This window comes from Macrobrachium rosenbergii, chromosome 4, assembly GCF_040412425.1.
Source record: "Macrobrachium rosenbergii isolate ZJJX-2024 chromosome 4, ASM4041242v1, whole genome shotgun sequence".
Lineage (NCBI taxonomy): Eukaryota > Metazoa > Arthropoda > Malacostraca > Decapoda > Palaemonidae > Macrobrachium > Macrobrachium rosenbergii.
In genome coordinates this window covers 25,657,987-25,685,224 of record NC_089744.1, presented here as the reverse complement: position 1 = coordinate 25,685,224, position 27,238 = coordinate 25,657,987, and the positions used below count along the sequence as shown (strand labels likewise).

The 27,238-nt window shown below is 37.9% G+C and overlaps 1 protein-coding gene across 10 annotated transcripts in view; it reads left to right on the top strand.

The window, feature by feature from the left end:
• The window catches only part of unc-13, a 1,228,603-nt gene that overhangs the window by 570,942 nt on the left and 630,423 nt on the right, over positions 1-27,238 (top strand). For 9 of the 10 annotated variants that reach the window (XM_067091731.1, XM_067091742.1, XM_067091728.1 and 6 more), the window contains exon 13: positions 8,786-8,936. In XM_067091731.1, coding sequence (XP_066947832.1) covers positions 8,786-8,936 — 151 coding nt within the window. The remainder of the gene's footprint in view (positions 1-8,785; positions 8,937-27,238) is intronic. The other variant, XM_067091750.1, reaches the window with a different exon arrangement.

The window sequence follows — 27,238 nt, the reverse complement described above, 5'->3', positions numbered from 1 at the left end:
CGAGTGGAAACAAAGGAGCAAAACATGGAATGGATTTAGTGACGTAGATCCCTAGTAAATAAAACAATTTTTGTGAAACATATAGAATCTCTCTCCTTCATTCTTTCACACAAATTGACCAATAGATTATATAATATACATATTATATATTATATATATATATATATATATATATATATATATATATATATATATATATATATATATATATATATATATATATATATATATATATAATATATATATATATATATCTGTATATATATTAACTGAAACCATTCACAGTTTCTTTGTTCCCACTCATATGTAGATGTTAAGCTGAAATATGTACAGGTTTACAATTAAACTGCTCAGATTTGTTCTGTGTTAAGTGTTAATTACAACAAAAGTATATCATATTACTAGAATTCATATATATATATATATATATATATATATATATATATATATATATATATATATATATATATATATATATATATATACATATATATATATATATATATATATATATATATATATATATATATATATATATATATATATATATATATATATATATATATATATATATATATATATATATATATATACATACATACATACATACATACATACATACATACAGTAGAACTCCAGACCTCGACGCTAATCCGTTCCATAAGAAGCGATGAGATGCGATTCAGTTGAGATCCGAATTGAGTTTTTGGATAAGAAGTAACTAAAAACTGATAATCCGTTCTCGACCACCAGTTATTACCTTTAATTTTTATACAAAAAATTGCATATAATTTACAATTAGATAAGCTCAGAGCTAAATAACATACCGTATTAGATGCACTTTTTTTATTTTTAAATGTATACTGTATCCAAAAACTGCTCTACATCCAATATGGCCATATTACTGATGGGAGACCAAGTGCCTTAGGCTAGGCTAGGTACTCTCACTCTCACTTCCTCTCCCTCTCACTCTCTCTTTGTCACCCCCTTCCCAACCCCCTTTCCCCCACTTTGATGCCATTGATGTCTTACCCCTACAGTACTCTTTTCCAGATAGTAAGTCATATGTATACTGAAATTAGGTATGATAAATTTGTAACGTTACTGAGTCTACGGGCATGACCAGCCCCGTTTCAGGGAAACCCCCCCTCCCTCTCTTTGGTGCCCTTTGGTGCTAATGATGTCTTACCCCCGCAGTGCTGATTTCTAGAGAGTAGGTCACATGTATACCAAGTTTGGTTGAAATTGCTCTTTGCATTTCAGATTAATTTTGGCACATACACACATGCATTCATTTTTATATGTATATAGATGTCATACGGAATCTACTTAATACTCTCACAACAAGATACACAATCCTTTATCCGGAATCCCCGGGGCCAGATGTGTTTCGGTTTTTGGAATTTTTCGGATTTCGGAACTATGGAGTCAGGAGCTTAATCAAACATCACTACTGCAGCAAAAACATTATTTTTTTCCTTTTTTTTATGGTTTTTCATTATAGTTATTTATCCATTTCAGTTTATTATTATTTACATATTAATATACTATTAAATGAATGTGAGATAATTAAGATCATCGATAATAAAATAGTGGAATTTAAGACTGTAATTTTCACTAACACACTTTTTCAACAAAAACATTCCGTAAAACGTAAAAATACACATAATCAAAATAATTGTAATTCAACTTGTGAATTTTAACAATAAGTAAGACTATAAAATACATTTCGTCATATAGATCTTGAAGAGGGTTGTTCTTCATTGTTACGAACATCGTCATCAGATTGCAGTTATACATATGAGAACAGTCCACGAACAGGATTCGCAAGTGATGACGCATCACTACGACAGACACACACTGTGGGATTTTTCATACCACTATATTAAAGTTAAAATTATTGTTAAATTCTTGTTTTCATGAAGAAATAATTATATAAATCAAAATATTGAGTGATTTTTGCAAGCATCAGTCAAATAATCACGATCATGGCAACGTTCAAATTTAGTGCCTTACACACAATTTGTGATCGAAATGTATATAAATAGAACAGAAGTAGAGAGCTGTGATTGACTAACAGCTCTTCATGGCAACCAGCCAGCCAGTCAAGTTTTAGCTGTATTCTGTCAGAGAGAGAACGTTTTGCTCACGTGAAGCTGACGATGAAGTAAGTGTGTGTGTTTTAAATACATTGCATAGTTTTTAATAGCTCATGTATTGTACTGATTACATGAAGAATGGAATGAATTCCTTCTCATTACTTTGAGTGCAAAATTGTTGGTTCAGAGGTTCTTCCGCAAAAAAAATCATTTTTTTTCGCGTCGGAAGATATTTACTAACGCTGCGTGGACATCTTCAAAACAAAGTTCACTTCTTTAATCTCTCGAGGAATGTTAATCCATATCTGTCTACCTGCTGGTCACAACCTTTATAGTCCACGCGACTGACAACAACAATATTTGTGTTTTTTGTCTTCCAAAGATATATTACCTGTATTACACATTTTTTTAAACTATGAATACACACACAGTGTGTGTATATGTGCTAATACCTATTTGTTGAAGAGACTCAAATTAGTAGTATCGTTTCCTGAGAGAGAGAAAGAGAGAGAGAGTGCATCTTCTTAATCTCTCGAGGAATGTTAATTCATTCCTGTTTCCTGTTTCCTGTTTCCATGCAACTGATAACAAAATTTTTTTTTTTTTTTGTCTTCCAAAGATGTATTACTTGTCTATACATTTTTAAAACATTATGAACATGCACACGGTGTGTGCATATGTGCTAATACCCATTGGTTAAAGAGACTCAAATTAGCAGTATCTTTTCCTGAGAGAGAGAGAGAGAGGGTAGATCATCTACAATGGCAAATATGGTACTTCTGTCACAAAAGTGATAGCCACATGGTACATCAAGGGCATCACCCACATTACCAGCAGGATTATATGAACTTATACTTTGTGACAGCCATCCAAACTATGACCTTCATCAAAATTTAGCAGGTTCTTAGCAAATAAAACTCAATGGTTTTAGTTGTTGACTTTTAAAGGAAAGACCTCAGGAACTGCATGAGCACTGGACCTAAGAGTCAGGAAAGGGAAAGGTCAGAACCTGAGACATGACTTCCATTGATATGAGGTTAATCACCAGATAACACACATCTCAGGAGTATTAAGGTGAGGGAGGAGCTTAGCATCACACAGGAAGTATATTTCACATGTGATTCTCAATTGAAGATTACCCGAGGAGACGGAGGCAGAATATGAGCTCCAAGGTAATTTCCTTCAGAAAACTAGGAATGACAGTAACAACTAAAAGTGTTCGTAAGTATATGAAATGAGCCACAATTGGTAACAGATCTCCATGGCATTTTTTAACTTAAAATATGAACAGAGAAGGGCGAGTGATATCATGATCATGACTGGTATCAGCTTGAGCTTAAACAGGACAATAACAGGAAGATCAGTGTAAAATGAATCGAAAAAGTTAGACCCTGGCTATTGCTCACATGCTTAATGCATTATGGAATTGATCCTACGTAGGAAAGGCATCTGTCTTCTGTTTGCGTAACTCTTACTGACGTGAACAAAATTAAAGTATCTATCTTCATTAGCATCTCTTGAGAAGCGAGGAAAGTTACTCAGTCTACCTAAACCTTGGAGGATTTTAGAAGTTATTTCATCTCTTGAATGTCAGTATGGGGAGAATTACTACTTTCTCTCCAGGTTCTTAGAGAGGATGTTTGAGACAAATGCATCCCTAGTTAAAAAAACAATGTTACAAGCTGTCCATAAGACTGGAGACCTTCTTAGTGCATAATCCAAAGTTAAGAAGATTCTCTATAATAGCTGATAAAATTAATAAGGAAAGCTGAACACTAGTTTCTTCCATATGAATAGCTGTCTGACATTTACTGTGCAAGGCTTTTACTGCTAAGGAACTGCTAAAAACTTTTAATTCTAAAATCCTTGATTTTCAAGGAGTTAAGCACCACCCTCCAAGTAGCCTGGTTATCAAGGATTATTTTTATCATGATGGTATATGGAGGAAAGTGCAGGACCAGGTGAACGAGGTGTGCATACAATAGTGGGGCTATTTCACTTTCCTAGTTAACCACCCCAGTATGTCATACAGACCCATTTGGGTTTGGTTTTCAATTCTAGCTTCAGAAAGTTCTTACAGCAGTGTTTTTGGCACATTTTATTAAGTCAGTATCCAGAGGAATAGCAACTGGGTCCAGAAGTGTCTTTTAAAAGCCAAAATTGGTGAAAAACGTGTACCACATACAGGTATCTAAAAAGGACAAACAACCTATCAGTCTGGAATTTCCATTTACTGGAGCCAAGGTTTGTTTAAGGCCATTTTTGTAATCCACTAGAAAGTATGGAGAGCCTTTAATAGTGGAACCAGAAATAACAAAGTTCCCAATGTGGCTTCAGTCTAGTCACAGTTTCCTATAACTGGTCAAGATATTCAATATGCAAATAATAATATAAGTTAGGTTGGATATCAGGGACGCCTCAGAGGTTGATGAAAAAATTTACAAAGCTCATTGCCCCCATTTTGAACAAAAGTTGCTGTTGTCAAGGTAAGCAGATATACCATAAAATTTAAATTATAGGAGGTGGGACTTAAAGTTTAAGTGAACTTGATATTTTGATGTTGATAATATAAAATGGCTGTAAAGAATCAACATTACTAGAAAGAAGTCAGAAAGAACATACATCTGCCAAGCCAAAGGAATGACAGACATCTTTGATTCACATCTGAATTCAAAGGCTTCTTAAAATAAAATCTTTATTTCAGTACCCCAAATTGCACCGCTCCACAAAATTCCTTCAACTTCTGGATAGACATACAAATAGTAACAACATTTTTGAGAACAGATGAGTGGCTTTCCATTGCTGGGTGGAACATTCATTGATTGACTGAAAGTTAATAAAGTTCTAAAGTATATCTGTAAAGATTTGATAAGGTTTTTGTTACAAAAAGTGATAAAATGTAGGTAGGTATACACCAAATTAATCAGTTGGGAGTCATTACTTTCTTTAAAAAAATGTTTATTATTTTTCATATAATCTGAAAAGGTACACAGACTACAAACCAACTTATCACTTCCTTGTGAAATGTTGGAAGTTTGACATGCCATTTGCAAGTGATTCTTGATATAAGGGTTTTTGAGTGTAGAGTGGTTCAAATAGATTTTAGTACTGCTTCCAATTTAGTAAATCACAAGGCACTAATTTGTAAATTTCAGAATCTTGGAGTGGGTGGATATGTTTTAGGTTTACTTCAAGAACTCCTTACAGGTGGGCAGCAATGAGTTGCTGTTGGTGGCATTCTTTAGTGAACCAAGACCTATTGTGTCTGGAGTTCCATAGGGTAGTGTACTTGGTCCACTGTTATTTTTAGTGCATACAAGTGATATGGTTGTTGGTCTCGAAAACAAGATTGTTGCTTGTACCAATGTTGCAACACTTGTGAGTGTAGTGAAGCCTCCACTTACGAGAAAGGAAGCTGCCCTTAGTCTCATTCGTGACATGGAGTGGATTGGTGAATGGTGTAGTCAGTGGGGTGTGAGGCTGAACTCCAATAAAAGGAAAACGCTGTTGATTAGCAGATCTCGTATAGATTTTCCACCCCATCCCCCCCTTCAGGTGGATGGGACTTTGCTGAATGAGTCTAAAGCTTTAACTTTTCTAGGTGTAATTTTGACGTACATCTTACTTTTGAGAAACGTAATGAAAGAGTCAGAAAATGCTACACAAAAGTTAGGTCTTGTGCGTAAGGCCTCATATATTTATAACTGATAAAATCGGTGCAACCTGTTTTAATCCATTTGTGCTTCCTTTACTAGAATACTGTTCTCCAGTATGGGTGTCTGCTTCTGTCATAGATTTACCCCTTTTAGATAGAATGGTTCATGGTGGTAGGTTTCTGTTTTCTGATATTAGCTGTTGTGACTTAGACCACCAACAGATGAATTTTTGTTTGTCAGTTTTTCATAAGTTACATTTTAACAGATCATTCACATTCTCAATTGATACCTGATTACTTTTACCATCAAAGAGCAACCAGGTCTGCTGAACAGCAGCACCAATATGCAGTATATATGCCTCACTGATGAGCCTCTCAGTTCCAGAGGTCCTTTATTCCTCACATCATTGGACTGGGGAACAGTCTCCCTGAGGATGTCTTGCAATTGAAACTCCAAAAGTTCAAGCAAAGATGCAATGTATTACTCATCTAATACAATTCTCCTTGCATTTTGATAATTTACATTTTTATCTGTTTATTAATTTGCTTATTTATATTTTTCTTTTTTACTATGTGAATCTCTTCTCTCTATATTTCCCTTTCCCTCCTCCTACTTCTTTCTAATGAACACCATATGCTTTGGAAGCTTGAATTTCAAGTCAGTGGCCCCTGTGGACTTGTTCCATATGAACACGGTTTATCTTCTGAATACAGTAATAATAATAATAATAGTGATAATACTAGTTTGTCCATAATCTTACTAACAAACTGGCAAACTGAGAAGCCATAGCAAAATCAGTCTTAGGGGGGCTAATGAAGAAACAAAAAATGAAATCGTAAATGTAGTGACTTTTGCAACTTAGCACAGCACAGTGAACATTTCTTCATAAGGAAGGATAATATCATTGTTGACAGGTAGAGTTTTGTAACAAAAATGTTCTGTTATGTTTTGGCTACTTCATCCCAGAGGGAAAAACTTATTTTCTCTGCAAATGGCAGATGTGCTTCACATCTTACCAGATTAGAAATATTAGAAAAGAGGCCAAAGGAGTTGCCACATGTGGCTATGACTGCTTTGACTAGGCTTTGCTAGGCTATTTTTCTTTTACCAATAAAGCCAGGGACTAATGCAATGAAATTTATCATTTCTCACTGCTGACTGATAGGAATTGTTGTCAGTTTAGAAAAGCTGATTCAAAGCTTCATTGTAATGGCCCTCAAAGTTTGCCATTGAAAGTCTTCCATATTCTGTTTCATGCAGCTTTCCATGATTTAAGGATGGCCAGAAATATGAAGATACTGTGAATATTTTAAATATCAGATAACAAGTGCTTCCACATTTTCGAATCATGAAAGTTTTTATTTGAGACAAAACTGAAAATTTCTACTTGTTAGGTTAGGATGCTTTCATTTGTTGCATGCTGTAATTTATAAGACCAGCTGTGTTCATGCTGGGGTAAAAATCGTGTGGCATGAGGAAAATTTAAATAGAACTTTACTATATTTGACTAAAACAATGACTAGGTAGTTTATAATCTCTTGAACCATAAGAATGAACTCTGGTCACTCAGAAGTTGTTTTGGGAGCACCATATTTTGATGAATGATGCGTAGTGTTGGTCAGTTAGTTTGATGGGCCCAGGTGGGTACTCCTAGAGGTAATTTTCAGGCTAGGTCAGTACAGTAGTGAATCCTGGATCCACATACCCAGATGAGAATAAGTGACTTTGTGTGTGAAAAGACGTTTATAAACAGTATTTTGTACCTAATTACCCACCTCCTGTGGATGATAACAGGAACATAACCAGAAAAGTTACTGAAGAGATTTGGAAGGTTTTTATGGGCATTAATCATCATTAAATATGCCTGTCAGCTGTTCATGTTGTTTAGGTTGAATGGTTCACCCATTTGCTGCTTCTGTCTTGTGTATGAAGATTTTTGAGACTGTTAATTAACTTTACTTTTATAAGCAGAAAATAAAAGCATTTTACAGCGACTCATTGTATATTGTCATGTGAATGCTGTACACTATTCGAACAATTTACATACTTTTATTTATTTTTTGGCCTTATACTGAACTTCTATTGATTGTTTGAAGATTCTTTGTTTGATTAAAATTAAATTTTAATTTTCAGTGGTAGCTTCATTACTGAAATAACACAGGTCACTAGGTGGTTGTATGACTCAAGACTAGTGCATTATAGAAAGTTTATAGACTACTTTGTAAGATCAAAGAACACTTAAATGTATGCTTTTTTATGATAATCCTTGCTTGATAATTATGAAAACTGATGGAAGCAAAGTTTACTTAGGTATACAAAAGTAGAACATTATTGTACAAAATGCTTTCCTATTCCTGGGCATTGCATGACTCCTGGCTCAGTTTCAGTAGTAGGCATTTATCTTTAAATAAATTTTGAAGTACTTAATTTTGTAATGAAAACACTATTTGAAGCTGAGCCAGAAGTGGAAGTTTAAAAAAAAAAAGTAGTTTGACATCCAGTATCTCATTTTATGCTGAATTTTACAATATTTGAGTTTTATTGGGGAAATTTTCAACCTTGCTATCTCTGGTATATGAAAACGTTGCATATTACAGTTAGTTTAAGATATTTCCATACCAAGGCTTGGTGCATCTTTTGTTACACTTCTTTCGAAGTGCAGGGATTTATCCAGGACATGTAGCAGTTATAATTTTGGTCTGGTAATTTAGTGTGTAAAATGCATTTTTTACTTGGTCAAATTAAAACACTCCCATTCTTTATCAGCACCTCATCAAAAGTGCTATCTCTTACATGCTCAGGGAAATGAGGAAAGAATCAAGTTAAAGGGTTGTTATTTGTACCATTATTATTATTATTATCATTATTATTATTATTATTATTATTATTATTGTTGTTGTTGTTGTTGTTGTTGTTGCTGAAACTGCTGTAGGTGATTAATAAATACTTAGAGTAATCAGTACGTATTTCTTTGTTACATATATCTATGTCACATACAAGAATGAATAGTGTGATTAAAATATTTTATAGGGCCAACACGACGTCCTAGTTTGGAGAGACAGATCACCTTGTATGATGACCATGGCAGGGGCACCAAAGGGAACGGGACCAGTAGAGAAAACAGGTACTCTAACTGCCATAGCTACTATCACCAGTACTCCACCAGCCAGGAGGACAACAGGTATGTGATGTGGCCTCTTAGTATTCCCCAACCTATCAGTAGGCAAAGAGGTAAGTTTGCAAGCAGGGAATAATTTAGAAAATCAGAAATTTTTGTTTTTGATAAAATATAGTAATGACTGTATTTGCTATTGGTTGGTTTCATAAATTTTAGTGTAAAAGTAGACTTTATGTATCATTTTACTATACAGTAATCATGGAATTTTTAAATTTAATATAAAGTCTCCCTAATCAGTTTGAATATTAGGTCCTCCTGATCAGTTTTGTTGGAGTGTAAAGCATAACATACCTGCTTGGTTAACTACCTGGTTGCCTGTTGATTACCGAGGCCAACACTCCCTCCACCTGCAAAGCCGCATGCCGCCCGTCCATTGGCCCGCCCTTCGCCGCCCATGTGTCTACCCTTGGCCTGTGTCATCATGGCCATGTGTCCGTGGATCATCGTCTTCATGTGTCTTCTCTGCTCAGTATCCTCCTGCTGATCGGTTCTGCTGGCCTCACCTCCTGCTGTCTCTCTTCTGCTGCGGCTGCTGTTGCTGCTGCTCCTGCTGCTGCTGCTGCTGCTGTGTCAGGGTGAAAACCTCGTGGGAGCTGCACAGGGAACACATTAATCTCTTCTTGGCACATTTCCATGGTCATTATGATGGGAATGTAACAACTAGTACATTACAATCTTTTAATAATTAGTAATTGACATGATTCATTTCAACACTCCAAAACATGTTCATTAAAGCCTTAAAGATTGCTGTTAGACCTTTTTTCTTCTTTAATTCATGATGATCTAGCAAAATTTACAATAGCTGCTCATACAGTTTTCATTTGACATTTTCACCCTTTAAATCCTTGACTGGGTTCCTACATATTAACATACTCTTTTTAAAGTCACAAGTTTTATGGGAATTATTCTAGGCATTTCTTACATATTCCTTTTGTCAACAGTATGCTGTATTATTACATAGTATTTTTGAGATGTTATTCCCCTTGCCTTCCAGAATTAGGGGCAATGTTAGGCTTTTTGATAGTGTAGTCGCGTGTTTTGTCTTCAAGGTTACCTTCCATGGTCTACCAGAGCTCCATGATGACCAAACTAATATCAAAGAATTCTCTTCTAGGTGGTCTTTTTGACCAGGTATTATGTCCTAATGATTAACATTATAACACATGATGGAGTATTTAATGGACTCAAAGATAAGAGAACACTCTCCCTTATTTTCAGTGGAGCTGAAAACAGTTTTTCCAACGTCAAAAGAACCTGCAAGAAAGAAAAGTGACTATTGCGCATGTGCGTCTGCCCTCTTGTTTACAACCGGGCTGTTGAAGACCAAGGAGCCATAAAGCCCCATACACACTATGCATCATGTGTCAGCCACGTGATGCAGTAGTGGTGCTGAATAAAATTACTAGCGGCCAAACTGCACTGCAACACTGCTCACTTGTTCTCCAGCCAGATCTGACAGTAAGGCGTCACATGTTCGAGGAGAGAAAGTTGAAAGGGATATACAGAGTGCGATTAATGGATTAAGGGAGGAGCAAATATTCCTTTTGCCCTTCCTTGTCAGGATTCTTCAAAATGCCAGACCGAAGTGGGTGAGGAAGTCCGCGCCCAGGAGTGGGGTCCTTATGTCCGCGACTGAAATTCCACTTGTACCTCCGGCCAAGGATGGAGACCGATAGGGGCTTGGTGCCATAGGAGAGGATGGGGAACCCGTTGGCAGCTGTCAGGGAGGCAGCCAGGTCCTACGGGCATTTGCGGTCCTCTCTGGATGGTGGGAATACTGATCGTATGGCCCCAGTGTTGATCAGCATCATCCTGCAGGAGATGGTGTCGCGCACGTAAAAACCTACTGGTTCTGGGCTTCTGGGTTCCTCTGTTGCCACAGCAGCCTGTGCTGTTGGCCACCGCCGCCTCCGTTTTTTGGATGGGTGAAAGAGCAGGGGGGTTGACAGTTCCGGGCATCCTTGCCGTACCGCTGGTGGTAGTTGCAAGGCCCCGGCAGTTGCTTCCTCTGTTGATGGTTTGGCCGCCTTCTGGTGATGGCGCATATCTCCCCCTCCGTGGCCTCCTCCGGCTGGAGGGAGTTGATGGGGTGTGCGGGCGTGGATGCCCACTTTGCTGCCCTCGTGGAGTTGGTTAGCTGCTGCGCTGTCCTGATCAAGTTGTCGAGTGGTAGGGTGTGCGGCTCCAGGATCTGGGTTCAAACCTCCAAGAGGAGCTGACGGAGGAAGATCTCCCTCGACAGGCTTATCTCCGATTGCCTGCCGCTGCCGTCCATCCTGGGTAGGACGAGGAGTCCTGGATTACGTTCCATGTCTCCCGGAGGTTCTGGTCGTGTTGGGGGTTGTTGGTGAGGTCAAGGGCGCGGGCGGCCCTCTCGGAGACCGGCAGGGAGCAGGTCTCGCCGAGAGAGGCCTTCAGCTTTTGGTAGGTGGCAGCATATGCGGCAGACACCCACGGGGCGATCTTCCTGTAGACCTCTTCTGAGAGGGCGTTTATTACGGTGTCTGCCTGCACCACCTCGTCGGTAAGTCCTGCCAGCCTGAACTGCCCCTCGACCCTGTAGAGCCATGATGTCGGGTTGCTGTGATTGAAGGGCGGCAGCTTTATGGCAAGGGCAGACCTTGTTTGTTCCGTCAGGAAGGGCAGCACGCGAGGAGCGGGTACCAGCGTGGAGGAGCACACGGGGGAGGGCGCGAGCGGGTTTTGCGCGAGGGAGAGATCAGAGTCCGCAAAGTTTGCGGTTATTTGTTTGTGGGAGGGAATGTCCGCGTCCATACTCACTTCTGCACTCTCACTTGGATTGGGTTACACTTGCGTCAATATGTGCTTGGGAGCGCGCCATGTGGGTCCACTAATGACGCCGGTGATCTGCCGATGAGAGTCTGTACACCCAAACGCTTTGTGAAAGCACCGTATTTAGTCCGTTACGGGCATGGGGTAGTTCATTGGGACAAAACTAGGTCGCCGTATGGGTCCGCTAATGGCTCTGGGAACCACTCCAGGGTCACCACTGTGAGAGGTGCAAAAATGAGAGCAGGTGGACATTTACTGCTGGTTTATTGAGATAGCAGGCCGCTTATGAAGCGGCATGCAGACGTCAGTACAAAGACATACAATAGGATACAGGTGACCCGAGGTCAGTTGTTCTCAATGTGAAACAGGACAGGTAAATACAAATAACATGTAAAAATAAAATTACAAGAATGGACACAATAATGTTCTGACACATGTACAACACAAACAGGCACAAATGAATAAGTAACAGATACATTTTTACATAAATAAAAAATGGCTATTTAGCATGACCTAAGCTCATGGGAAAAGCACCGTAGAAAACAGGAGGTTCACTATAGAAAACCCGTTGAGCGGGGACTTTACATATCCTGCTATTAGCCTAAAACAGCGATGGCCGAATGTCGTTAAAGGGTAGTCTCGGCCACATGAAACAGAAAACCAGATCATAAGAGAATTATTTTCTGTATAGTTTACTGTATATCCTTAAATTTTAAATAAGCCTAGAATAGGCATTGGCCTAGAATAGGTTAAGCAAAAACCTACTAAGAAATCCTCTATTCTTAGCTTAACATAAATTACACTAGAAGCATTAACCTAAGTTATATAAAACAGTAGCTTGGGCTAGTTAAACAAATAAGTTCATAGCAGTTAGCCTGAATGGCATGACAATTAGATTTAAAATTTTCGATGAGCCGTTGTAGAAAGACTAACAGTGTGTAAGTAATACATCCATATATAGGTATGAAAACTAACCCAAAACTCAGAGGTGTAAGTTAACATAGATATTTAATTAAATATATTACAACTGCACACTTGTAATCAAGTTAACCTGTAATATGGAAACTATATGAGGAACTACAGAAGTGTCCCTCATTTAAAAACAATTAGTACTAACTAGCTACTAATAACAACTTGTTTTATATCACCACAGGGCTGCCACTAGGCAGGATCCTCAGTTCAGGTGTTCTGTAGCAAATTGCTTGGTTCACTTTTTGCCAGTGGGTATGGCCCATACCACCTGCTGTGAGCATAATCCTCGTAAAAAGCAAGGAAAATTTGCTTGGTCGCCAGATGTGGGCGAGATTTGTAGTATGCTCCTGGCAGCAAGTTTTAAGGATGAAACAGCTCTTTTAAGCTGTCTCGATGGGCCCTAGGGTTCAGTAGGGGTGAGGGGAAGAGGGAGATTATATCTTTAAAACAGAACTGGCAGCAGATGTTTAACCCTTTCTCAGAACTAGATCAATGTTTGGGCCAAAACCCAGTAACATCAGTCCCTGGTACCTCCCAGGTTAATCCTGTGGAGGAAATAGAGGAATCTGTACGTGGAGTTGACATTCTTACTAAAGAATGTGAAGTAGTCATTGCCATTGAAATGGCCCTGCTGAACCCAGAAGGCTCAGGGACAAATTTTAGCTAGCCATGGGAGGAACCTTCCAAAAGGAATTCTATTCCCCATGCAGCTATTGTTGCTGAATAGGATCTTTCCCCCAGAAGGGATACTAGGATCCACCGAACTCTGACTGAAATGACTACATTTTTGGAGGGGTATTGTAACTTACCCAGGACTTCTGCCCCTTGATTAACAGGCAGTTACAGTTCAGTTGCTGAAGCTCAGGTAGATTGTGCAATTTCCCCCAAAAGGGATACACAGTTTGTGGCATTTGATCAATTCCTTAAGGAAATTAGGGTACCATCAAAGATTTCTTGCCACAGAATGGCAATATATAAGGGACATGAAGAATGATTCTGAAAAGGAAAGTAAGTCAGTCATGTACACCCCAAAGTGTAAAAGTACTATATCCTGTAACTGAAAAATGAGTGTGGATACAAATACTGCCCAAACATGGTCTAATGTTAGAATTCCAACTGGAAACAACAAAATGGTCTGTTCGGAATACAGAACTTCAGATCAAAAGATAATCAGGGTTCCAATACTCACCCCTGATGATACTGATAATCCTTGGCGAGATACCTCAATGAACATTTTCTCTTCCGATGGCAAGTGTGTAATTAATGAGAGAAAAACTATGATCGAAGTTTTACACGTAGAATTTAGAAACGGGGCAGCATTCCCTAATACAGAATGGCACCTGGTACCATCTTCACTAGACATGGAGAAACCACTTACAGGAATGGTTTTCTTACCTGTGCCTATAGCATTGAAAGCTATAGAATCACCCTTTATCAGGTCAATGAAAAATGGATCTTTACTTCCATTTTCAGTAAGACCCAAGTTGCTCACCAAGTAACCCCAGCCTTCTGTCCCTTTACTTTCAAAAGTATTAATCATGTGAAGACAGATTTTCAGAATTTGTAGTGACTAAAAACAAGAGACAATAGCAGAATTAAAACCATCTGCCATGGTCATCCCAGTTTCGGGAAATTCCACCAAGGAATGGGCAAATCACCCTTTGCCAGGTCAACGATAAATGGGTCTCTACTTCCAATTTGAATAAGACCTAAGTTGCTCAGTAAGTAGCCCCAGCCTTCTGTCCCTTCACTTTCAAAATTATAATCATGTGAAGACAGACTTTCAGAATTTATAGTGACTAAAAACAAGAGACATTGGCAGAATTAAAACCACCTGCCACAGTCATACCAGTTTCAGGAAATTCCACCAAAGAATGGGCAATGTTACAACACCCTTTTGAAAGGAAAAAGCTCCCTTTGGGTATAGGTATGCAGCAGTTTGGGACCCCTATGAGAAGGCTCTCAGAGGGGACAGCCTCGTCAGAATTTATGCTAGGCTCTGACTCCTTATATTATAACCTCTACCACCTTGCTGGAAGTTGCTACCAAAGGGCTTTCAGAAGATTCCAGGATAATTTTTGCTGTTGAGGCCAAAAGTCTTATGAGAACCCAATGGGAAGCACTGTGTGACTTTCTAGAATGGTGCATGAAAGCGCAAATGAAAGCATTGGAGGGCTCCATCAAATCACTCTCCAGTGTTACTGCATTATTATACTCTAACCCCTTCTGTAAGGACCTGTTTTGAGGAGTCTGTTGTGGCTCAATTCAACAAGCATGCCTGCCAACAGAATTGTATAGTGTACACTCTTTTGGGGAAAGGGGAATTCAGGAAACAAAGAACCCAAAATTTCCCTTTACCCAACCCCAAAAAGGCTCACTTTGATAAAAAATCATATAAGCCGTCAGTCACCCCCAAAAGTTTTCCTCAAAAAACAGGTAGGTGGTCAGAAGGGACAATTCCCTACAAAGGAACGACAGTAACAACAGCAAGGACATCCTTTTTCACAAGGTCCAAAAACCATCGTATAGGAGGAAAAAGGAAAAGCAGCGCCTGGAATGTCTATCAGAGGTGAAGGCAGAGGAAGAGGCAGACACCAATAGGAATTGTATTGTTGGGGGGTCGGCTTCGACAACATCACAGACAGTGGAAGTTTTCCCTGTTAATGGGCCCCATAGAGAAACGTGTATATTCACCACCAAGTATATCTCTTCAGTGTTCTCAAAAAGGATTCCTCCAAAAGAAGAGTGATCCTCAACCAGTCAACACTGAACAAGCACATTGTTTGCCAAAAGTTTCGGATAATTACTGTTGCCTACGTACATTGAATCATTCCAAAAAGGACTTGGACACTTTCTATAGATCTGAAAGATGCATACTGGCACGTCTTTATAGCTGTTCCCTTCTGCCCCTACCTAAGGTTACGGATAGGGAAAGATATGTACAGATTCAAAGTCATGCCCTTTCGGCTAAACATTGCCTAAAGAATATAATACAAAATTAGCAACGTATTCGTTCGAGAGCTCAAACAAAAAAGAATACAACTAATAGCCTACCCAGACAACTGGTTGATCTGGGGGCCCACAGAAAAGAGTGTTTGAAAAACCTAAGAGCAATGGTCAACAGACTATAGTCAAAAGGTTTTATAATAAATTTGAAAAAATTTCGCCTCATACCCAGCAGACACTTTCAGTGGCTGGGACTATGTTGGGATACTCTTCACAGCCTGTTGTCTCTCCCCATCGTACTCAAAGCAGAATAAGGCAAGTCCTCAAAAGGTTCCTTGCACCGCCCAAAGTTTCCAGATGGCAATTAGAGCGCATGATGGGCCTGATGCATTTTGCATCAGTAATAGACCCAATGCTTAGATTGCAAGTAAAAATGTGAAAAAATTCTGGCTATTGCATGCAAAAAAAAAAAAAAAGATGCGAGACCAACCTCATCAAAAGATTAAAAAAGTTGGGGAGATACTTCAGCCTTGGATCCGGAAGGAATCTCTGATGAAACAGGTCACCCTTACTCTTCCGTCTGTATGAGTGACAATACACACAGATGCCTTGGTGACAGATGGGGAGGACATTGGGAGGATTGTCAGGTGGCAGGGAGGTAATCGGCTACCCTGAGGAATTCTTATGTCAATTTCCTGGAGCTGATGGCTGTCTTTTTGTCTCTCAAAAAACTCAGACCTCCAGAAGAGAGAGACAACATTAACTACAATGTCCTACATCAAGGGGTTGGGATCACGTTCACCTCCTCTCAATATGATAATGCTAGCCATCCTTTGGATGGCGCAAGCAAGGAAGTGGCACATGTCTGCAATTCACCTCACAGGGGGTCTCATTGTTATAGCAGACTCTTGATCAAGAAAAACGACAGCCTCAGCAGACTGGATGTTGGCCACCCACTCTTTTCAAACAATACCCAACATGCTTCCACAACCGGAAGTGGACCTGTCACCATGTACGAGAATCACAAACTCCTAATATATGTGTCTCCGAACCTGGACAGTCAAGCAACAGCAAGAGATGCCTTCCTAAAGACTGGAACAAGGGGAGGACGATATCTTTTTCCTCCATTGTCCCAGATTTTGAAGGTTTTGAGCAAACTTCTAACCTTCAAAGGAACAGCTTACTTAATAGCCCCAAATTGGCCAAACAGGCATTGGTTCCTATTACTTCAACAACAAGACGAAAAGATCAATTCCACTATCGTCCGCTGTTCTATCCCAGCGGTAGGAGGGAAAGTCATTTACACATCCTCCTTTCTGATCCGAGACCTTCACATGTGGATGTAGAAAAAATATCTATCGTGAAAATTACTCGCCCAACATTGATAGGTACCTACTGCAAAAATTACAGACATCATCTGTCCGGCAATACCAGCCCATATAGAAGGTACGGTTAGATTATATCCTTACTGAGAGTCCAGTTGAGATTTCTATAGAAACACTTTATTTTTCTTATATATCCTTTTGAAGACAAACGCCCTTCGGTTACAACAGTCGTGGCATACAAGGCTGCATTAATGGAACCCTTGCTTTATGGATTCGGGATTGACTCCAGCATAGAAGTTGTCACTTCCCTTCTGCAGTCTTGTGCTCTACAAAGGCCTGCTCCCAAAAGACTTCCAATTACTTGGTCCCTGAACAAGGTGCTTAGACTTTTATCAACCCCTCAATTCAGTGGACCCAATACAACCACAACTCACATGCTAAAAAAGGCAATCTTCTTGATTGCATTAGTGTCAGGAGCTTGTATTAGTGAACTGGGCTTTCTTAGACTGGGACGATGCATCATGCAAACAGCTGACCATCAATTATTATTGTCCCCTGGCCCATCATTCATGGGCAAGAATGAGGATCCTTTATAAAGGAAATCTGTTCTTATAAAAAAAACTCCATTTAGCAGACAAGACATTATGCCTGGTTCAAGCACGTAAGGTTTACCTAGACGTCATGGCAAACATCCCAGAGGGTCCTATTTTCCTACACCTTAGCACAAACTAACCACTCTCCCTATAAGGTCACATTATATTAGGAAAGTAAGTACGTCGTTGACCTTCTTCAGAAATGTCTTTCGAAGATGTCTCCGAATATACAGGGTGGTCATCAGTTAAATTATTGCCACGTGCTCAAACAAATTCGGCTACACTGTGTATCAGTAGGTGGCATGGTTAGTCTTAACTCCTAGGTTGTATGGCAGAAAACCAGGGGTCTTATTGACAAAGAGTATGCTAACTGTCGCTGGGAGAAGGGCAACAGTACTGCAACCAAACTCAGCATGCTTAAGGAAGCCACTGTAGAACTACACCCTAAAACGTAAGTTCCTGTTGGGATTAAAAATTGAGAGCTTAAGCCTTTTTCGTCACCTGTCAGTTTCTTTGTAAAGCTCCTTGAGGACGAAACAAGCGACTACATCATCAAAAAACAGGTTTTGACGTAAGAAAAACCTATCTTTGGTAGTCGCTGTTGAGTCCTCAAAACCCTCCCACTTCCCTGATGAAAAGGCATGGGATTTGGGCAAGGGACCGTCCTGCATTGACCAACAGAGAGTAATGGCTCCTTGGTCTTTAACGACTCGGTTGTAAACAAGAGGGCGTACTCGCATGCGCAATAGTCACTTCTCTTTCTTGCAGGTTCTTTTGACACTGGAAAAACTGGGTTCAGCTTCCCTGAAGATAAGGGAAAGTGCCCTCTTATCTTTAAGTCTAATATGTACTCCATCACATGTTATAATGTTAATTGTTATGACACAAGTCGTACCTGGCCAAAAAGACCAACTAGAAGAGAATTTTTTATATTAGTTTTGTCACCATGGAGCTTTGGTAGACCATGGAAGGTAACTCCTTGAGGACTCAACTGTGACTACCAAAAATAGGTTTTTCCTACGTCAAAACCTGTTCTTTCTGAGAAGTGTAAATAACCTTTATTTATTAACTCGTTCACTATTCCTCCAATAGGCCTTGAGCATCCTCAATTTAATTTTTCCTTGTCTTTAGCAGGATTTATGAAATTGATATTTTTGTATTGTTTTCTTGCTAAACAAGGAATATATGGATATGATGTTAAGGTTGAACTGGATTTGAGATTTTTCTTACAATGCCACTAGATGCTGCGTAAGGAAAGAAATGTTGAGAGGTAGAACATTGTCCACATACTTTTATGAAGAAACTAGCTATTACAGGTAGATCTGGAAAATAGTCAAAGTTAGGAAATCTTTATAACAAAATCTACCAAATTTAATTTGAAACATCTCTTAAAGGAGGTCCAAAATTAGTGCAAAGTAAATTTTTTCTCACTTTACCTTTCTAAGAAACTGTATTTAATAGCAAAAAAATATATGTTGCATTTTTATTGAATGGAATGACAATAAAAGACTTTGATATTCATTTTATGATTTCAGTGCAGTATCATAGAAACCAATGATTTCATTCTACCTTGATGTGGTAAGGTTATACACTTTTTACATTAACTAGTTATTACAAATCTACCTACAACAAATGATGGTATCTTCACAGCTGGAATGTTTTATGTTTTTCCTCTTTCTCCCATTCCTGTGAGGTTAGATTTCATCTGTCCTCAGATTTAGGAAAAATTTAATCTCAGCTGATTTGTGGAGAAATTTGTTTTGTGCAGTACAGTTGGGTTTCCCCTTGGACCCTCAGATAAGATGCTTAATTATAATCAGGTGGTCATTCCCCATCAACCCTAGCTATTGGGCCACTACCTTTGTGATCTTTTTGTGGACTACTGTATCTGAATCCTGATCTCTCCATGAAAGTCCTGTTACTCCCAAAAAAAATGTACTCCCAGACAAGTTAGTTTTAGAGAAACAGTTCAGCAAACATAAGAAAGAACCTAAGTTCTTAACATGCACAGTGAATAGCAGTTATCCGGACACATGAACCACAAATGAAGTAGCTTAGAATTGACAAAGCAAGTATGACCCTTCAGTACCTGTGTTTACAGAACATTGTTATCATTAATTGTCCTACCATTCTTATCGTTCAAAATTAGTAAATTTTATAGTAGTCCTAAAGGCCATTAACATACAAAACAATTTCGTAGAATACTATGCCCATACATGAAGAAACAAAAATGGAGAGGACAAAATAACAAATAACACAGATTAGTGAACAAATGGTGCATGGAAATTTGAAGTGGTAATGCACCATTCTTAAACTTATGAATGTTAGTCAGTAATGCTATTAGAGAAACTTTTTCACAGTTTTTCAGTAAAAAAAAGGTGTTTGGTACTATGCAGTATGACAGTTGACATCTCAACAGAATGTGGATACTGGTGCAGTGCAGAGCAAATACCACCTAACTAGTTCTTAAGATGGATGCACATAGTTGGGTTTGAAAATAGAGCTCACTGAAGATAGCCAAACAAGGTATCTTCCAGGAATCATAACTACCTATTTAAGAAGAGGAAACCACCACTTGAAGCATTCTTGTCAAAAAAGTAAAAATCCCAAGAGATTTCTGAGGTCCTAACAGGAAAGTAGTATTCAAAAGATGATAAGAACAATAGGTCTAGGGCATGTGGCATTATAGTAATTGCATCACCTCTATGGATAGGAAGCCATATAAACGATATCTAGCCTGTGGTCAAGCACCAGACATGATAAGTGTGGGCTCACTGAAGCACCATCAACTATAACTACTTGCTTCTGGTTACTTGAAAAACTGTGAATAAATAATGCATGTAACCTCCAACACGTGTTTAATGAAAGAATCTTCCCTTTAACTAAGTAGAAGGCAGCTATAATGAAGTCTGGAATCATATTTGTAACAAGTATTTCGTGATATAATTAGCTAGATCTTAAATGGCATTGCTGGTATCTATTTGCTTTCTGTGAACACACTAGTTTCAGAAATTTAAATATTTTTAAACAAAGTGCTTGTACAGTATAGGAACTTACAAATTGGTTATTTTTAGTGATTAGAGAACTGTGGAATAATGGAATTTGGTTTGTAATAGGAACTTACAAATTGGCTATTTTTAGTGATTAGAGAACTGTGGAATAATGGAATTTGGTTTGTAATAGTTGCAGTCATCACCAGTACAGCCATTTGAAACATGTACAGTATTAAGTAATTTACGATTCTCAAGAATGGTGGCCTGTCACTTTAAAAATTGCATTGTACTCTTGAAGCAGAAGGGATTACCTAATCTTTGCTGGTGATATGACCACTTTTAGAGGGCTCTCTAGTGTTAATGGTGTAATGAAACTGCTTTTGGGAAGATTTTTCATTTAACTAAATGCCAAGCATAATTCTAGCAAGGAACTCCATGTTCATGCATTGAATTCAGCATTTCTAGCATTCCAAAATTTCCATTTGAAGGTGAACATTTTAATTCTTTCTTGATTAACCTTTTAACTTGCCGCTATTGCTTAAAGAAAGGGGAAGGACAACTTCCTCCCCGAAAAGGTGCCATTTGTATGGAAGAGGGTTGTTGTTCATCAGGCAAACAGGAGGATGGCATATTTAAGAGAGGGTTCAGTCAGAGACATCAGCAGATTCCATTAAGCAAGTTAGAACCTGTTTTCTAATGTAAAAAATGATAATTTTCCTCCCCCCCTTTTTTTTTTTTTACAAATTATTAGTTCATTTCTCTTGCTAATAGTGAAATAATAGCTTGTGGATACACTGAACTGAGGCAGGCAGTGACATGGTAGTGCAAAAAAGAAACAGATTTGTAACAGGCCTGTTGAAGTGGAGCGAGATTACTAGACTACTGGTAAACAAGAATATCCGTAATTAGTAAAGAGATCTGAAAATTATTATACCTGTATAAGGTCTCGCCCATTTCATGAGATAGAGATATGGACAATTACAAGAAAAAAAGCCAGTTTTGAAGAATTTAAACTATTAAATGCTAACATTCATGGCTGGAGTGCACTAGGAAGATCATATTACAAATAAACTTTAGATCTCCAGGATTGAGATAGTTAGGTCATGTGATTAGAAGGGATGAAGAGCAGTTCTGCAGGAAGACTCAAATAATCATGGAAAAATGGCATAGATAAATACTAGAACCAGATGTTAATTCCAGTAGAAAGTCACAAGATAGAAGGAAGTGGACAGAACTAATTTGTTTTTAGTCCCATAAGAGAAAAGTATAGCATAGTATTTTGATGATTATGATGAAAAGCAAAACATGGTACATGCACTGGGAAACAAAAACGATGAAGGAACTTGGGAGTATATGTGACATTGTGATGTATTAGAATTAGGCCACACAAGTACTGATGGTGTAGATTTTTTTTATTCAGTTGGTAGGGAGGTCAGTAAATTGATAACCTCCTCAAAAAATGAAGTTTTAAATAGAAGAGCACGAGAGCTCCATGTTCACGTAGAAAACTTGTTGTAAAACATAATACACCAATTAGACTAGCTCCCTACACATTTTAGAAGCAGAGGTTGTAGGAACATTGTGATCTCTTCAAGAATTTTCTTTCAATGGTCTCTTTTCCAACAGTAAGGCAGCAAATATAGGTCTTTTCTGTATATTTGTTTTCATAAACACTAGTTATGTGATATGAAAACTTGAAAAGCGGGATGCTCTTCAACTGAAATATTTTTCTTAAGTGTTGAACATTCTTCAGTGTCACCAACTTCAAGTTGCTTTGATCCAAATTTTATTTTATGTATTCTATACGCTTCATGTTTAGCTGTTGTATTATTGTTATGGGCATCTCCTCCCTGAACTGTATATCACAGTATGTTGCAGTCAAACTATATGCACCTCTTGGTACTATGATAAATGTTTGTTAATGCAGCATTCTTGTAACTGTATCCACTGGCTTCTTGTACTAAGCACAATTTTCTGTAAGTGTTATGAATCAAAATTATGTTTATGCTTCAGTCATATATGTTGCACTTTCCATTGCCATTTTCATTTATACATGATGAATTGAGGTTAAATTTCAGCGCAGCCGGTTACAAAAAAAGCTTTTTTTTTTTTACATAGTTTTCTGAAATATCCAGCACTTTAAAACACTAATGTGATTGAGAATGCTTAGTTTTTACAGATACACTTTTAGCTTAAAAAGATTTTCTTAAAAAATGTTAGGTTTTGCTTTTTATTTGAGAAATTTTATGGGTCACAAAAGTTTGTCTTTGAGTTGTTTATTGCTCTAGGAGTAATTGCTGTGTTATCTTATTATCTTTTTTAAAATCCTGTTCTAAGCTTTGCAGTATATTTTGGTGTTTTCAGGTGCAGAGCCTACATACAGGATGTTACTAGTGTAATAAATTTTTATGTTTTCATTGTAATATGGTTATTAGCACTTTTTCAGTAATTTTGTAGAATTAGGGATGATGATGTTTTTAACAATAATTAATTATCCTGCAAATGATAACTGCATGAAAATGGAAAATACTGCCAATTTTCTAAGAATTAGAATGGTGAAAATTTTCTTTTTAAAATTTAGGTCTTTTTCACTTTATATCAAAACACTGGTACTAATGGAAGTTCATCTGATAATGTATCTGATACTGTATATACTTTACCTCTAAATCAGAAGTGCAGTTTACGTTTAGGTCTGGTAATTCTGAAATCTGTTCATGATTAGTCGACCACCGGTAATTGCGGGGGATGTGTACCACAACCCCCCGCAAATAGCTAAAACCCGCGAATACTTAAAACCCTCTAAAAATGCTTAGAACTGCCTATTTTGATAGTTCAGACACAAAAAAACACTAAAAATGCTTATACAGTACATGAATATTTTAATAGTTTTATCACAAAAAAAAGTGCATTTAGTCATGAAAATATGAAAATACAGTAATTAGTGAATATTTTTCAGTGAAAAATACCGCGAATAGGGGAATTTTCCGTGAATACTGTGTATATATATTCCATAGAGAAATCCGTGAATCGGTGGATCTGCGAATTGCGAGCCCACAAGTGGGGGGTTGACTGTAGATCCAACATGCATTATGGGGACTATTGTATTCAGTCATTTTTAATGTAATTCTTTTCTCTGGCCCATACTCGTGTTAGTGCTAGATTTTTCATTTTTTCTTTAACACAAGTTGTGTTTTACATCACAGTAATTATCTAAGGAGTCAGGTGCCATTTTTGTGTAGGGATAACATACATTCTTTTAATTATGTGTAATTCTGGCCAGGCTAGATCATATGGTTGTTAGGATTCCAGCAGGTATTGCTAAAAGGAAGACCACTTTGTCAGTAATCTTATATATATTAAGATATATTAAAAGTAGAAATACAAAGAATTATCACTTGAAGAGGATTCATTTAAAAACAGGACCAAGATTTCCCAATATCCTGAAAGGCCGTAGGTATCATATTTCAATCTAGTTCTTTATAATAGAATGAATGGGACACAGTGGATTACAGCTAGTAAACATATTTTGCTCAGCTTAGGTTAGACCTTATAAAGTCGTAGGACTCCAGCAGTTATTGTTAAGGGAGGACAGTTTATTAGTAGTACCATTCCTGGCATGGAAAATAATTTATGTTTAAGCCAGAGGAAAATTACCATCTTGTTGACTTTTTTATGGTGAAAAAGCATACATACAGGTTTCCTAGAAAGCTAGCATGAGCCTGGCATCCAAATCTCCTTAACCATTTTGAAATAAATAATACAGCAGCATTTTCATTAGGGATTTTTAATTGAAAAAAGAACACTAAGTGAGCCATATGGGGGATTGTGGACGTGTACCGCTTTGGGAAATATTACTGGAGCCACTTGAGTTTTCCAGTCATGAACTTGATACTTATTTAGGTATGTATAATGAAGGTTAGATTGGTTCAGAGCTATAGCTAGGTCTTTGAGGGAGAGGTATTTCTAGAAGTATAGGACTTTTTAATATAAGTTCTTAGTAAGGTAGACTTAAACTGTATTGGCCAGGTCTTAAAGTTTTTTTTTTTTTATGAACTTGTTACTGAACTATCATGGTTTAGCTTAGAGAATGATTAACAGAGGTTCAGGGCTGATTTCAGTAGGAGGTGGTTGCTAATGTCAGTTTTGTCGAACGAAAGGACTACTTTGTCTGTGGCAGAATTCCTTGGAATTTTCAGCCCTCTCCAAAATATTTTTGGCAATGTAATGAGCCTATACAAAGTCTTGATATTTAGATTTTAGCTGTTAAATATTCACCCATTGCTAATGATTCATACTTTATTTATTTTGATTGTCAACAAAACTTAGAAGATTAGTTTAACCTCTTGGGTAAAAGTTAATGTGTCATAATCTCAAAACCCACAAAATAATGCAACTTATTTACATTTAACCTAGTTGAAAGAATTATGTTAGTTACCCATGTTTCCATCCTCTTCTATAAATGAATTTAGAGAACAGGAAGTAATATGATAAGGTATATTTATAGTGAAACTGTTAAAATTGATGTATTTTAGGTGCAAACTTGATAGTATTAAACCGTTGAACCTGCGGTGTCTTCAACCCTGAGCTAAATCTGGTCCCAGTAGTATTCATACAATGTTTAAAGAATAATGCAGGGTGTTTGATGAGAAAATTTAGTCTAATAATGGGCACAGTCCACTGACAACGGTTTGTCCCTGAAGCTCTTCTTTGTCCACCAAAAGTAAAATGTGAACCATGGTGGTTAGTGCCATATGGTCCAGAGGTGTCAAATTAAACACTGAAAATTTTGTATTTAGATGTTCTTTTTTAGTATATTCCACAGAAATATATAACTATGTTGAATTTTTTTTTGTCCTCAGAAGTTGCCTGCATTGATAGAGTTTGGAACTGTAGGGAATCTGAATATTTGGTCTGGTCAGGAAAAACTGAACCCTTTTAATATGCTTGTACAATAAACAAATCTGTTATTTTGCTTATGCCTTACTGCCTAACATGCATGGTTAATTGAGTACCAGTTATACTCTTAAAACGAGGCAGTAACGTTTGATGGACATCGACTCTTCACGTTACCTATAATAGTGAGTCATTTTACACCCATTATTCAAAATGAGAGCATCATATTGAATATTCTGTATTTCTCTTTTCAATTTCACAATTCATAAACTAGTAACAGTGATCTATTGTGTTGCTTTGTTACTTTTGTGCAATGAAATTTCATAAAAGATAATTAAGATAACAGACAACAACATAAAAGATGATCAGTAATCATTACCAGGTAGGGAGACGGGGGGACAAGGATCATCATGTTGAGAGATGAGCCTCGGCTCACAAGGGTCGTTGAGGTGGTCTGGTCCATAGAGCTGACAAAGAAAGGACCAGAAAAGATGGAATTCATTATGATAGTAGGTTTTGATCAGTGACTGAATGGTCATGGACAGTATCAAGAGAGTGTGCTGGAGACAAGTAGCACCGCACAAGATGAAGATTTGACATCAAACAGCAGAGGGCCCACTTGAGACACTACAGATTTTGAATATGCACGTGGACTGGTCATAGGTGCAATAATGAATGAGGAACAGAAAGTTAACATGCATAGACGACTTCTTTATTCCAGATTGCAGACATTGGTGTGATCAGAGAAGGAATAGAGTCACGATCACTAAGTGATCAGGAACCTAGGTAGTTGAGCTTCAGACTGTCATTCGATGGGCCGGAGTTCAGTTCCCGCGGCCGGCTGATGAAGAGTTAGAGGAATTTATTTCTGGTGATAGAAATTCATTTCTCGCTATAATGTGGTTCGGATTCCACAATAAGCTGTAGGTCCCGTTGCTAAGTAACCAATTGGTTCTTAGCCACGTAAAATAAGTCTAATCCTTCGGGCCAGCCCTAGGAGAGCTGTTAATCAGCTCAGTGGTCTGGTAAAACTAAGGTATACCTTTTTTTTAGTACAGTAATTGAATGAGTATAGTGACCAAGCAAGATAAAACTGGTTACATTGGGTAGGACAGTTGATGACTAGATACATTCTCATAGCTGTATTTGAAATACCAGACAAATTCCACCTCATAATTTTTTAGAAGAACATAATGAGATGGAAACTGATATCACAACTTAAATCCCAAAACTGATACACAGTAACAGTAAAAAGAATTTTTGAAGTTGGTTAGATGAATTATTAAAACTAATTCATCAAAAGTAGGAAATGACTATAAATTAGGTCTTCTACAAAGAGGGCTTCATTGTATCATAAAATCTTCCCCTCCTCCGAGTTGACAAAATTCCAAAAACTGTACCAGTATATATCACATTGTTTTATCAAAACATTAAAACCAATGAAAAATCATTACTTATCAAAATTTATTTTAAAAAGTGTTTGAAAGCAATTGATTAAATAGAAGATCAAGGCATTTTTTATACATAATTGAGAGCAAATTATGATGCATCTGTAATCTATAATAAAATCCGAGTGGATCTGATCTTGTTTGTTCTCCCCGGGTGACATAGGGGAGACATGACACAGCCACCCAGCCTCTGCAAACCAGTTTGTCCGGCCAGGGTAGGGGTCGGGTAGGTAGGGGAGCCGGAGAGTAGGGGAGACAGCCACTCTCCTCCTGCAAACCTCTTTGTCCACCCCAGGTGGGGGCGGAGTAACTAGGGGATCAGGAGGTTAGGGGAGACAGCAG